General features: G+C 43.5%; 1 protein-coding gene across 10 annotated transcripts in view; it reads right to left on the bottom strand.

The window, feature by feature from the left end:
• Positions 1-15,545, bottom strand: part of gli2a (GLI family zinc finger 2a) — a 357,210-nt gene that overhangs the window by 119,468 nt on the left and 222,197 nt on the right. For 9 of the 10 annotated variants that reach the window (XM_041200500.1, XM_041200501.1, XM_041200499.1 and 6 more), the window contains one exon: positions 1,667-1,772. In XM_041200500.1, coding sequence (XP_041056434.1) covers positions 1,667-1,772 — 106 coding nt within the window. Of the gene's footprint in view, positions 1-1,666; positions 1,773-6,202; positions 6,222-15,545 lie in introns of those variants that run through there. The other variant, XM_041200509.1, reaches the window with a different exon arrangement.

Here is a 15,545-nt window from a genome sequence, read left to right as displayed (position 1 = left end):
TCTTGTCCAAGATGGCAAAAGGCTGTAGAGCCCCAAACCAGTCTGTACCTTCTAGAGAGGAAGGGAGAAAATTGTAGAACAATTGGAGGCAGCAGGAAACAAGAAAAAGCTCATCTGTAAAAGTGGATGCACCAGAGACTCTTCACACCACAAGCTTCTCACTTCAGCCAAAAGTATCAGGAGGCCCACCCCAAGGAAATGGACAATCAGCACCTGAGACAACCTCTGGTGTGCCTTCTAGTGGCAGGGAAGTCAATCTTCTTTTTGTTTTATCAAGGCGCATCTCACCAGGAAGGCAATTTATGAGAGGAAATAAGAGTTAGAATGGGACAGGGAAAGAATACATTGAATAAAGCCTCCCTTATTTGGGTTTCGTGGATTTTCTTGCAGTTGAGGCCTAAAATTTGTAACTGCAACTTTTCCTCCCTGATATAAGCGTCGGGAAAGCAGTCGTCATGGGACAGCGTGTCTCATCTCCACCGCTGATCACACTAAATAACGGTCTACTGGAAGTGCTTAGTAAATTGTGCTGGTGTTGTGATATCACTTTAAGAGAATTTGCAAATGGTGTACGTGTCATCGTGGAAGCAGGATGTAAAGTGGTATGGAACCAATAGGCCACGTTGCTGTTAATATTGATGGTGGCTACTGTTGTGTATGTTGAATCCCTAGTGTAGACTTGTTTGTTGAGTTCTCCTGCCATGTGCATATGTATTAGTTTTAGTCTTCAAATAAATAGAACCTACTTACAGTTTACCAATCCTGTGTATGTGGTTGGTGAGTTTGTGTAAAGAAGCTAGAAACACAACAAACTACCTCGGGTCCAAGGTGACAGACAATCTGTCTCTTGATTCAGAACTCAATACACGGGCAGGGAGAGCAGCTCCCACCTTTGGCTGATTCGGGAAACGTGTGTGGAATAATGTTAAGCTGACTCTTAAGATCAAGATGTGGGTTTATGAGGCCTGTCCTCACATCTCCTTGCTGTATGACTGTGAAGTATGGATGGCTTACAGCTAGCTATCAAGAAAGGAAGCCCAACAAACTTTGATCTTCGCTGCTTGCGGCACATTCTGTTCATCTCATGGCACGACAAAAATCACAAATGCAGCAAGTCCTCTCCAAAGCAAAGCTCCCCAGGTATGCTGGCATTCCTCAAGCAGAGGTGAATTTGCTGGCTCAGGCACGTTCGCAGGATGGCCGCAAGGCAGTCGCATACCTGAGGATTTTCTGGATGGGGAGGTAACCGGAGTTCGATGACCAGCCAGACATCAAAAGCTGCACTTCAAGGATGTTTGCAGGCCTGACACAAAGGCCCCGAACATAACGTCTTGCACCCGGGAGACATGAACTGACGACGGAGGAAAATTGCGGCATCACCTGTGGGTTGGCATAGACCACTTTGACAATCAGTGAATACGGTGTGTTGGCAACAGGTGCCAACGCCAGATAACCACTTCATAGATGGCACTTGTGATAGAACTTGCCTCTCACGGATTGTCCTCTTTGGCCAAAAGCAAAAATGCACCATGTGAAGCTACCCCATCCCCAACCAATTTGATTTGCTGCACGTCCATCACCTTATGTAGAGGAAAGGATGCCGATGACAAGGATGTATAAAAAACCACAGCAGAGAAAATAATCAACATGTACAACATATACCTACCCGTGAATAGCGTGGATGGAGTGAGGTTCGTAATGGTACCTTCCCTCATGATGCCGCATATCGATCGGTATGGGCGTGTGGAATGCTGGGAAAATATGGTGCGAAGCTGAAATAAAGAAAAGGAGACATTAAAAAAAGGTGCTGTAAAAAGTGTAAAGAAAAAGTTCAAAGGCAACAGTCCCCACAAAGCTGTAGATATTTCAGAGCAGGAGCATGTTCACTAGAAAGAAAGATGAGGAGCTTCATGTTCGCTATTGGCTCAATCAGAAAAGAGAAGCAGAATTAATAAATAATCAAAGTCATTCACAGCGTTCCTACATCACAAACATTAAAGGCCTCCAACTGGGCTTCTGACAAAGACCTGCAGCTACACATGCTTTGAACTCTAAAAGATGGTAGGAAGTGTGAAAGAAACTGGTGCGACGGACACAAACAGAACATGACAGGGCTGGGAGAGTGGAATCACAGGTCGGAATCAGCACTGAACGCAATAGCTGAGCTGATCCAGTGCTGTGTGTGGAAGGTTTGTGAATATGAGTGTGTGGCGTGGGGAGGGAGAACTCTGGGGGGAGGGGAGTTTGGGGGAGGGCGATGGAAAGAGAGAAACCTCGCTTGGCACCCTACAGTACAGATGTTAATGGGGCACTCGTACAGGATTGGGTTGTTAAGACAACCAAAGCCACTTCAGCTGGCTTCTAATCAGACAGATGATGCCTAAATCTTTGGGGGATTAAGTACAGGGGATTCAGACTTATCATGTTAAAAAATTACATCAAGCGCAGCCCAATTACATCTGAAATAGTATGTGAGGTTCAGCGCATCTCAGCTGAAGTGGCTATAAAGTAAATTACAGCCCCCTGTCAATTCTTCCTTGCTTCTGCCCATACTTCAGATGATGACTACCCTTTGGTTATTGAAACTGCTGAAGCAGAGCAAAATGTATTAGAGTCCCCCAGCTTTTCATTTATCATACAATCTCCTGCTTTGATAGTTCAGTAAACTCTGCTCAGCTCAGTATTAACGTTTACCTGTCAAAGTACAAACCATGTTCGGAGACTGACAGCCATCTTAATCATGAAAAGCAGCTCAATCAGTCTTTACATAAGGTTCGAAAAATTAAGCATATAGTTCTCTCTCTCTTTTGTGCAATGTGGTACAAAAGGCCAAATATTCTTTGGTTTGTTCAGCCCAATTCTGATATGTTTCAGAATCTCACAGTATGAGGCCAAAGATGCTAACATCAGATAATAAGAAAAGTTATGAAGTGAAAGGAGAGGGTAAATGTTTCAGTGAGAAAAATAAATGTATTCTGCGTCAAACAAATGGCGCTGACCCTATACTGAATTTCACACTTTCTGATGAATAAGTAAGAGTTATTATTGGATTCACATTTTATACCACAGTCTCGACCAGAACACAGCTCATGCCTCCAGTGCTCGTTCAGCAACCCAGACTGTATCAAACAAATTGACTTGGGCTTCGACAAACCAGGGTCTGGCCACTTCATGGATACATGAAGCCACCAGTATAATGGGCCTCTGTTCTACTGCCCCAGCCACTGAGTGGGTGCAAGCAAAAGAGCTTCATTCAACTCACAGCTGAAGTTAATGCACCATTAATAACGGTCAGAGCGAGAACAGAAGGGAATTACCCTCATGGAAAATAGGAAAAAGGGGGCAGGCAAGGTCTGGGAGAAGAAAGTGGTTAGAACTAGGTCATGAAAACATGACAGTTGAGTGGATCAGAGCAAACAGTAAAGTGGTGATACTCAGCTGGTTAGAGGTAGCACACCAACTGATTAGTCATAACAGGGTAAACTTCTCATGAACTGTTTGAAGGTAACTCTTTCGAGTACAAACCCGTTTCCATCTGTTCCTATTCAGATGAAGTTACATTGTTTCATAGTTTGCCATTGTGAGATTTGAACTCTTGATCTTGGGGTTACAAGCCCAGTACCATAACCACTTGGCTATTTAGGCCAAGCCTGTTTGAAGGTAAACCTCTCTCGTTACTCTGTGCTATTAATCATTCAGGGTAAACCTCTTTCATTACTCTGTGCTATTGACCATTCAGGGTAAACCTCTCTCGTTACTCTGTGCTATTAACCGTTCAGGGTAAACCTCTCTCGGTTACTCTGTGCTATTAACCATTCAAAATAAACTTCTCTCGGTTACACTGCGCTATTAACCATTCAGGGTAAACCTCTCTCGTCACTCTGTGCTATTAACTGCTTCAGGGTAAACCTCTCTCGGTTACACTGCGCTATTAGCCATTCAGGGTAAACCTCTCTCGGTTACTCTGTGCTATTAACCATTCAGGGTAAACCTCTCTTGGTTACTCTGTGCTATTAACCATTCAGGTAAACCTCTCTCGGTTACTCTGTGCTATTAACTGCTTCAGGGTAAATCTCTCTCGGTTACTCTGTGCTATTAACTGCTTCAGGGTAAATCTCTCTCTTTACTCTGTGCTATTAACCATTCAGGGTAAACCTCTCTCGGTTACATTGCGCTATTAACCATTCAGGGAAACCTCTCTCGTTACACTGTGCTATTAACCATTCAGGCAAATCTCTCGTGTTACTCTGTGCTATTAACTGCTTCAGGGTAAGCCTCTCTCGGTTACTCTGTGCTATTAACCATTCAGGGTAAACCTCTCTCGTTACTCTGCGCTATTAACTATTCAGAATAAACCTCTCTCGGTTACACTGCGCTATTAACCATTCAGGTAAACCTCTCTCGGTTAATCTGCGCTATTAACCATTCAGGGTAAACCTCTCTCGGTTAATCTGCGCTATTAACCATTCAGGGTAAACCTCTCTCGGTTAATCTGTGCTATTCACCATTCAGAGTAAACCTCTCTCGGTTAAGCTGTGCTATTAATCATTCAGAATAAACCTCTCTCGGTTACATTGTGTTATTAACTGCTTCAGGGTAAACCTCTCTTGGTTACACTGTGCTCTTACCTGCTTCAGGGTAAAACTCTCTCGGTTACTCTGTGCTATTAACCATTCAGGGTAAACCTCTCTCGGTTACATTGTGCTATTAACTGCTTCAGGGTAAACATCTCTCATTACTCTGTGCTATTAACTGCTTCAGGGTAAACCTCTCTTGTTATTCTGTGCTATTAATCATTTCAGGGTAAACCTCTCTTGTTATTCTGTGCTATTAATCATTTCAGGGTAAACCTCTCTTGGTTAAACTGTCCGCTTAACTGTTTCAAACTGAACCTCCCTCAGCTTTCAGTGGGTTGACTTCAGCCATGACCTGGGCTGGACAATGTCAGCACTTCTTGAGAGAAAACGTGTTTTTGATAATAAAAATACCAAATTAAAAGATTTAAATATTTTTACAATGAACAAAATAACTTTCGAATTACTAATATTAATTTGGGAAAAATCTCAGTGAAAGGAAAAGGTTTTAAGAAAGTTCTTAGTGTATGAGTAATTTTAATATCAAATGCAATGGCTGAAACTTTGGGCTGGAATTTACACTGAGGGTGGGCTCCCACACTGCACAGATGTCAGGGGCAAGCCCACCTCTGCTTAGTCAGCTCACCTCGCTTTTCTGTCAACAGCCCTTCCATTAGTCCGAGGCGGGACTTCCTTCCCTGTCCAGGTGGATAGCCTGCCACCTCATAGAGCTGCCAGCCAATCAGGGGCCGGCAGCACCAAGCAGGAGCAGCAGCAGGTGGTGTTCGGCGATGGACGCGGACCTTCCGGAGCTATGCTGTCAGGTCCCCGTGAGCCAAGGGTGAGGGGATGGGGATGGGGGAGGGGAATGGGGATGGGGGAGGGGGATGGGGATGGGGATGAAGAGGTGTGGGGGCATGTCAGACAGGGCAGGGGAACAGGGTGGATGTGGGGAGACAAAATTGTGGGGGGTGCCTCTCATTTACACAGGGGTCTCGGGAAGGAAGCACCCCCCCCCCCCCCACCCCCACCCTTCACTGACCAGCAGCTTGCAGGGTTAAATCTGCCAGGCTACAACTTGGGCACAGGCCTCTCCCACTGCCTGTTAATATCAGAGCAGTGGCAGGATTGGGAATTAATTGCCCACTTAGGGCCTCAATTGGGCCACAGGCAAGTGACCCACCTAGTCTCCCCCTCCACCCACAAAATCATGGAGAGGTGGGCGGACTGGCTGCGGGTGCATCACTGATGGCACAGTGCCCTAATTGTCAGGTCCAGCTGTCCGTTCTCATGCTTGCGGGTGGCCTGTAAAGTTCAACCCTTGATGTGGGATGCGGTTGATTTGTGGCTATTTCCAGCTATTAGTGACTGAGAATTGTTATAAACACTAGGAAACTACACTCACTCTCAGATGTGGTGAAATAATACACATCAGGAGACCATTTGACCCATCATACTTGTGCCAGTACTTTAAAGGTGCTAAGCAATTAATTGCACACTCCTGCTCTTTCCCCATACATTTTTTCCTTTTCAAGTATGCATCCAATTTCTTTTTGAATTGGTTTTCACCACCCTTTCAGGTAGTACTATCAAGATCAAAACATTCACTGCATTAAAAGTCATCCTACCTCACCACTGAAATCGGTGTCCACAGATTACTCGCTCTCCATCCAATGTAAGCAGTTTTTCCTTAGCTACCGTTCAAATATTAATTCTTAGAAAAGGGTGGAGATATTCTCACCTGAAAATTCCAATGAAAATGATGAGGGTTGGAGGGGGAGGGGGTGTAGACAGTGGGAGAGGGGCAAATTGGACAAGCATTAGATCTACAGTGGTGCAGTCTTTCACAACAGTACCCCCTGGGGCTTTCATGTCAGCTTATGTCAGATCAGACATGATCAGTAACACAGTGACTGTGCAGTGCCACCAATCACAACACTGAGTGCACCTTCTCCAAACCTGGTGAACTTTACCAGCAAGTACATGCCCTTCCTGCGCTGCCAGCAATAACTACTCAGAAAACAACATTTTTGACAAAAACAAAGCTTAAATCAAAGTAGCTTGTTCTGAGTACTGGTGACTACTTCAGATCATTTTATAAACAAAACTGTCAAATACCGATGCTCAGTCTACTTTTATATCTTTTTAAATATTTATTCTTTCATGTGATGTAGGTGTTTCTGACAAGGCCAGTGTTTGTTGCCCATTCCTAATTGCCACTGAACGGATGCTTGGCGAGATCATTTCAGAGGGCTGTTAAGAGTCAACGGCATTGCTGTGGGTCTGGAATCACATGTAGGCCAGACCAGAGTAAGGATGGCAGATTGCTTCCCTAAAGGACATTAGTGAATGTTTTTACGGCAAACGATGATAGTTTCATGGTCGCCATTACTGAGCCTAGCTTTTTAGTCCAGATTTTATTAATTGGATTTAAATTCCACCAGCTGCCATGGTGGGATTTAGATCCGGGGACCTACAGCGTTAGCCTGGGCCTCAGGATTACTAGTCCACTGACACTACCACTATGCCACCATCTCCTCCCCAAAATATACGACTATGCAACATTCATGCTCATTATACCATACGGCATTGTATTGTTACCAAATAGGAATAGGAGTAGACCATTCATCCCTTTGAGACTGTTCCACCATTCAGTTAGATTACGGCTGATCTGTATTTTAACTGACTTGGTCTCATAACCCTCAACAACCTGGTCTAACAAAAAACCTATGAATCTGATCCATTGAAATTTTTAATTCAGCTTGCTTCAATGGGTTTCTGGAGGGAGAGTGTTCCAGATTTCCATTACCCTTTGTGAGGCAATTATATGAATGTCCACCATTTCAAAGTAGTATTTTATTATCTCACCCTATCACAGCAGCCTGACATAAATAAAATCTCCCAATTTCTGAATCTATAGTAACTGCTTGCCCAACAGTAGGATGGCCAATAAACTAACAGTTCTGAGAAAGAGTCAAATTGGACTCAAAACGTTAACTCTGTTTCTCTTACCACAGAAGCTGCCAGGCCTGCTGAGTTTTTCCAGCACTTTCTGCTTTTATTTCAGGTTTCCAACATCCACAATATTTATTATGGTCAGTAAGCTCATTGTGTGCCTCTTGTTCCTGTTCTCTGCCTACCTAAGAAAGCATTTGAACATTTTCTATCTCTCCTCCCCTTTCATCCAACAGCCAAGATTAAAGACTCACCTTGCGAGCAATTGCACACTCAAGTTGCCACTCCACAATTCCATGACATGTTTAAGCACAGTACCAACATTACAGCTCCAATCTGCATTGAGTTTAGGGAGCTCCACACTCAAATTCAGAAGCCCATTTAGCAGACTCAGATTTCCAAATGGTGCAAATTGGTTTGACTAACAATCCAAGGTGGTAGGTCATTGAGCACCTGTTGCTGCATTGACCTGAAATGGCCAGAGGCAGAGTATAAGGTCTAAAATGATCCAAACTGGTTGAATTCAGAATCGGTTCTGAGGCTCATCCTTGTTAAAAATTCTTTAAACTTTCACACAAAGAAGCTAATCTATTGACATGAGAGAGGAACCAAACCAAATAAAACAGCTGGCTGGTATCAAAGTGTGTTATTTGAGTTATATGGTTATTTGAGAACCAAAAATATGGAATTTTAGTAGCGCATTACACTATACTCACGATCAGCAAATCACCACATTATAAGGAAAATAACTTCAATACATCTTACAACACTCACTGAGCAATTGAAAAATGGACCGACCAGTGGGCTATGTTGGATTCCCCAAAGGTTTAATTATTTCAATTGGTGGTTTAGAGATGGGACTACCTAAGCTTCAATTGCCCAGGCTACAGGCTTACTTGCATTCGTTTCCTAGAGCCTTGTATGAGATCTTTTGTCTCCCCTGGTTTGGAAAAGTTCAGCTCCTTTGCGCTGTGAGGTGAGTTTGGAGCAGTGTGCGTAATACTGGAGCAGCTGCAGAGAGGAAAGATATCCGTGCGCACAATTATTCAAAGGCCATATTTGTGTTTATCATGGAGCATCCAAATGTTGCCAATGCTACATCTCTACAAGGAGGGCCTCATGGTGCAATGGTTAGTGTTCCTGGCTCTTAGCTAAAAGCTCTAGGTTCAAGTCCCACCCCAGGACTTCACGGCCAAGGAGGATGTCTCCATAACCTAGCCAAACAAGTTGATTATCAACCTGCAAATCCTTCCAAAACATGCAGGCAGCCAGAGGAGATTACTGGCCAGCCATGTGGTGGAAAGAAAGTTGGAGCCTTTATCATCACTATCCACAGCTCCAATCTACAACATGCAAAAAGTGGCATATTGCCACAGTAACTTGGTTTACCTGAGTGAACTGTGACACAACACCACATCTGTACAGCCTAGTGAAATACAATCCAAAGAACTGGCCAGTCCATTTACTCTGGCTGGTACTGATGACTTCTGTCTAGAGTGAAACCACCTTTGTGGGCATGTAAGATAAAGTGAGAATGAACAATGCCGAAACCAGTTTCTCTGACTCTACCGATTTACTGCCTACCATTTTTCTCATCAAGGCACAAGTTGAATCATCAGCTTCATTGCGTGACCACAATTTCACTTTAGCCAATGGAACCAATCATAGTTGTTGGAGGTGCATAGAGAGGAAAGACAGACTTAATATAGTATCTTATTATAGGGGCTAAAATGGTTAAATTGTGAGGACATGTCTCATGTCTCTTGCGTTCAGAATGCCATATGGTATAATGAATATCAATGTTGTATAGTCACAATTTTTATTTCAGATTTCCAGCATCCACAATATTTTGCTTTTATTACAGGTATTTGAGACTTGTTATAAAATGTTCTCAATAAAGTCACCAATATTCAGAACAAGTTGCTTTGATTTAAGTTTGCTCTTGTCAAAAATGTTGTTTTCTGAGTAATTATTGGTGGCAGCTCAGGAACAGCATGTACTCGCTGGTAAAGTTCACTAGGTATGGAGAAGGTGCACTCAATGTTGTGATATAATTGAGGTGATAAGAATGATTAAAGGATTTGATAGGGTAGAAAGAAAGAAACTATTTCCTCTGGTGCAGGAGTTCAGAACAAGGAGGAATAGCCTTAAAATTACAACTGGACCATTGAGGGGGTGATGCCAGGAAGCTCCTCTTGATACAAAGGATAGTGTGAACCCTGGAAATCCATCCACCAAAAACTGCTGAAGCTAAGTCAATTGAAAAATTCAAAACATGAGATTGTCAGATTTTTGTTAGGCGAGGGTATTGAAGGATATGAGACCGAGGAAGGTGCTAAAATACAGATCAGCCATGAACTAACTGAATGGCAGTACAGGTTTGAGGGGCTGAATGACCTACACTTGCTCTTATGTTCCTTCCTATTTTCCTACACAGCTGTCAGAAACCTCTCACGGCCCTTCAGATAATTCACTTCTAGTGGGGCTTTCATTTAGTTTGCAGGGGACTGGCATCTGTGAATTGGTCCCTGGCATTCTTACTGCTAAATATGGACCCCTACTCCTGGAGGTAGTGTGTCATGGATGTGGCCTGGGAGCAGTCTCAAGGACTTGGTCTCATAGACACTGAATTAGATGGCTCCATTATAAAATAAGCCAGAGAAGAAACTTTCTTTAGTGCAGTGATAACTGTTACTAAGGCATATAGAAATAAGAAGAAAGACTTGCATTTATAAAGCACCTTTCATGACCTCAGGATGTCCCAAAGCACTTTACAACCGATGAAGTACTTTTGAATTGTAGTCACTGGTGTAATGTAGGAAATAGGCAACAAGGTCTCCCAAATAGCAAAGCGATAATAATGACCTGATAATCTCTTTCGGCGATGTTGGTTGAGGGATGAACATTGGCCAGCAGCAGGCAGAGTTTCCCTGTAAATATATGTCATGTTATGTCTACACCAGCCTGATGCAAATAAAATCTCCAAATTCCCAAACTCAGGCCAACGCTGAATGCGAGAAAATTCCTGCACTTGACATTTGGTCTGAAAACAGGCTGGGGGCATGGTGAAGATGAGAGAACCACAGCTTTCAGATAACCTGGGGGCGAGACCAAGGCAAGCGCTTTGAAATTGCTTTTACATTTGGTACTTCTCCTGCTCCTATCATGGGAGAATCGCACCTGAGCACCAATTCCCCACATTGTTGTTGCTAAAAAGCTCCTCATGCTGCTGTCAGGGGCCAGTTTTAGCAATGGCAGACACACGTGGGCTGGGATTTTACGTTGAATGAGCGGTGCGGGTCCCAACGTCTTCACACTTACAGGCAACATTACGGTCAGCGGGCGCGCATTGGAGTCAGAAGCTGGCCGGCCGACAATTTAAGTGGGCAATTTAGCCCATTAAGAAGGCAATTATTAGAGATTAAAATTGTGACTCGTGCGCTTTTACAGTTGGTGATCGGGCCAAGGGGCCTTCACGTTTTCATTTCATACTCAATCCAGGGTGGGACAGAACGTCCAGGATGAAATAAAATAAAAGATGTTGAAGGGTTGAGGTGTTATGAATTCTGCTGTGCAAAATTTCATTGGAACAATACTGGATCTCCCTGAGGCAGCTCCACAGCAGTTGTTGGCTTTCAAGGAGCTTGTTGGAAATGCCTGCCCGCCACCTCCCCCCACCCACCCCCGGCAATGCTGAGCCGCTCTCAGCGCACTTTTCATGAAATCGCGCGTGGGGTCCAATCGAGGCTGGACGTGGAAATCGTGGCTGCTTCCGGGCTCGCTGATCAAGCATGCCTGCCGAGTGCAAAATTACGAGCTGAGCTCACTCCCTTGTGTTGCAATCTAAACAGTCACCAAAAGCAAAAGAATAAGGAGGTCACATTACTTGGAAAGTGCACACGAAGGTAGAGTAACATAAGGATCTCAGAATACAAATACACCAATCACTAAAAGCTATGCCACAGGTTAGCAAGGCCATTGAAAAAAAGCCCACCAAGGAATTGGCTTTATTTCTAGAGAGATAGAATTTTGAAGTAGGGAAGTTATGTCTAACCTCTATCAAACCTTTGTTAGATCACACTTAAAGAGTACTTAAGTGCGATTTCAGACCCTGCATGCAAATTCACGCTGGCTAGCCAATTAACTAGCAGTCAGCGTGAAACACGCGCTGAGAGAGGCTCAGTGCTGCTGGGGGTGGGGGTCGTGAGAAGTGAGGGTGTGTATTTCTGGTCACTATATTATAAAAAGGGTGTAGAGGCTCTGGAGAGGGAGCAGAAAGGTTTACAAGGATGATACTAGAAATGCATAGGTATATCTATCAGGAAAAGATCGAACGCCAAGTCTCTTCTCTCTTGAAGAAAGGAAGTCTGAGGTGGCCTAATAGACATCTTTAAAGTTGTGAAAGTTTTTGATAGAGTGGCTACAGAGACCATGCTGTCTCTTGTGGGGAAGAGCATAACTAGAGGCCATGGATATAAGATAACCACCAAGAAATCCAATTGGGAATTCAGAAGAAATTTTTTCACCCAAAGAGTGGTGAGAGCACTGGGGGTGGTTGAAGCGAATAGTAAATATGTATTCAAGGGGAAACTAGACAAGCATTTGAGGGAGAAGGGAATAGAGGGTTACGATGATAGATTTAGATGAGGAATGGTGGGAGGAAGCTGGAGTGGAGCTCAAATGCCAGGATGGACTGGTTGGGCTGAATGGCCTGTTTTTGTGCTGTATATCCTCTGTAATCCTATGTTAAAGTTGTCACATCACCAGTTCTGCTCAGCATGACAGGTCCTTTAGCACAAACCCTGCAAATTCCAAACCTACTCGGTTTAACTGCATCAAACACCAAAGACTTTTGAACCGATGCTAGAGTTAGGGATTAAAGAGCCCAAAAAATTATTTCTCATTCTAAAACTTTGTTTAAATGTAGACACTGCAAACCTTCTTGCAAATATCCTTCATTTTTTGGATTAATCCGAGTGTTAGCCATTACAAATCCGACAGCAAACATTCCTCATTTTAGGGTTGACCCTTCAAGTAGGAGTTATAGACCTCATAGCAAACATTCTTCATTTTAGGATTGACCCTACAAGGAAAGGTGACAGAATCTATAGTAAACATTTCGCTTTTTAGGGTTGATCCAACAAAATGAGGTGACAGACTATAGTAAACATTCTACTTTTTAGGAGTTCCGTTAACATAGAATCTTAAACACTCTTAGTGGCCAAACAGATTCAGATCTATGAAAAATGAAACACAATTGGATCCTGCATAAACCTCTTCCAACTTATTTCTTCGGTGTTTGCTTTAAATCATCCCAAAGTGGGAGAAACATAAATGTGCTATCAATTCCATTTTAATTTTATTCCATATTTAAATACAGCCCCTTTGTGGGAACGGTTAAAGCAGCAAAAAAATAAAGAGAATCCCTGACAATAGGGATCCCCTTAGTGGTCTCTTTAAAACACAAGGCAGCACAGGCTGTCCACAGTGGGTTAGCAGGTCCTGCAATCGGGGCGGGGGTTGGGGGGGGGGGGGTGGTGTGGTTGACAGAACAAGCTTAGTTCATCACCCAGACAGCTACATTGTTCTGGCTCATAAAGATGAACAAAAGTAAAGCACTCTCATGGGTTCAAGGGTTACATTTACCTGATTTACCAGGGCAAATCCCTCATGGCATTTGCAAATGGAATGCGATGCACTGGCAGTCAGGAAGAGCTGCCTTAAGAGCAGCTACAGTGGCTGTGAGCTTGTGACCCCGCAAAACTTTTGAAAAAAAGTGACCTTTGATGTTGCACGCATCAGCAGCCTGGATTCTTTCTGTTTTAAAAGGTGACAAGTGTGCATTTGTAATTAGTCGAGCAGTGCCTTGCTGCTTTTCATTCCCTCTTCTCAATGAGGGCTAGCACGTATATCACAATATGTGGATAAGATCAGTATATCTCTCCCCACTCCGCCACTAGCGTTTCTACAATAAACACACCATTTGCTAGTGTCCTATACTTCAACCTTGTCAGGAAGTAGCCAGACAATAATAATATCCTACAGGGCTGCCTCTTGGTGTAATTAAAAAGCTTTTCTGGCTCAATTGAGGAATAGAGGAAATGAGACTCATTCAGGAAATTCCTGAAGAATAAACTGGCATTTGTCCTAACAATACATGAACTGGTTGCATGCGCCAGGTCAGTTTCAATGACAAAACATCAAGGTACTTATACAGACCATGGCTGTTCCTGTAACCGGCTATCAGAATGCAACGGCAGGGACAATAGTTTGTTGATGATAGATTCTCTGATTTGCTGATTAAAAGGTGCTACAAATGAAACTACTTCATTTCCCCAGTAAGAATAATTAATCACAGAAATTTCAACCTTTCTTTAATGAACTGGATTTTGGATGAATTTTACACACGAGCACGCAAACACAGAGCAGGAGTAGGCCCTTCAGCCCCTCGAGCCTGTTCCGCCATTTACTAAGATCATGGGTGAAACGGATAGTAACCTCAAATCTGCATCCCACCTACCTCCGATAACCTATCACCCACTTGCTCACTAAGAATCTATCCACCTCTGCCTTAAAAATATTCAAAGACTCTGCTTCCATCACTTTTCAGGAAGAGAGTTCCAAAGACTCACGATCCTCTGAGTGAAAAAATTTTGCCTCATCTCTGCTTTAAATGGGTGACCCCTTATTTTTAAACATTGACCGCTAGTTCGAGATTCTCCCACAAGAGGAAACATCCTCTCCACATCCACCCTGTCAATATCCCTTAGCAACTTAGATGTTTCAATCAAGTCACCTCTTACTCTACTAATATTGGGGATGTTTGTATTTCACATGCTAAAAAAGATTGCCAGTGCTAAAAATTGAACGTTTTTCTCAGCTTTTAAAACAACAATCTCTTACAATTATATAGCACCTTTTTGTGTGGTAAAACATCACAAAGTGCTTCACAGGAGAGTTGTAAAACAAAATGTGGCACCAAGCCACAAAAAGAGATATTAGGTTGGGGACCAATGTTTAGAAATAAGGGGCTGCTCATTTAAGGCAGAGATGAGGAGAAATGTTTTCTTTCCGAGGGTCGTGAGTCTTTGGAAGGCTTCCTCAAAAGACAGGGGAAGCAGAGTTTTTGAATATTTTTAAGACAGAGCTAGACAGATTCTTGATAAACAAGGGTGTGTACGGTTATCGGGGGGGGGGTAGGTGGGAATGTGGAGTTGAGGTCACAACCAGATCAGCCATGATCTTATTGAAAGGCGGAGTAGGCTCGAAGGGCCAAGTGGCCTACTCCTGCTCCTAACTCATACATTTGTAAGGCCAACCTTGAATAGGAGGTTGGTTTTAAGGAATGCTCCAAGGAATTGCGGAAGTATAGAGGCAAAGAGGTTTAGGGAGGGAATTCCAGAGCCTAAGATCCTGGCAGCTGAAGGCTAGTAGAGTGATCAATATCAGAGATGCGCAAGAGGTCAGAATTGGAAGAGCGCAGAGATCTAAGTGGATGATAGGGTTGAAGAGATAGTGAGGGACAAGGCCACGAAGGGAATTGAAAACAAGAATGAGAATCAGACCCATCACCTATCTCGGTGTTAAAGCACTCCCAGATCAGGTACATTATGGATAAATGTAGAGTAATACTCCCTTGTATCTGTTTGTCAGCTTTGGATCAGTGGTAGTATTCTCACCTCTGAGTTGGAATGTCACGGGTTCAAGTCCCACTCCAGAGAGTTGACCACATGACCAAGGCTGTTGCTTCAGTGCAGTACTGAGGGTGTGCTATGGAGGTGCCTCCTCCGTCTTCAGATGAGACGTGAAACAGAGGCCCATCTGACCCCTCAGTCAGACATGAAAAATAAAACCCCATGGCACTATTCAAAGAAAAGCAGTGGAGCTTTTCCTGGTGTTCTGGCCAACATTTTCCCTGAACCAACATGGCGATCTGGTCATGGCTACCTGATCATTATCACATTGCTGTTTGTGGGACCTTGCTGTGTGCAAATTGGTTGTTGCATTTCCTGTATT

Source organism: Carcharodon carcharias, chromosome 12 (genome assembly GCF_017639515.1).
Source record: "Carcharodon carcharias isolate sCarCar2 chromosome 12, sCarCar2.pri, whole genome shotgun sequence".
NCBI lineage: Eukaryota > Metazoa > Chordata > Chondrichthyes > Lamniformes > Lamnidae > Carcharodon > Carcharodon carcharias.
This window is presented reverse-complemented; position numbering and strand designations above follow the sequence as displayed.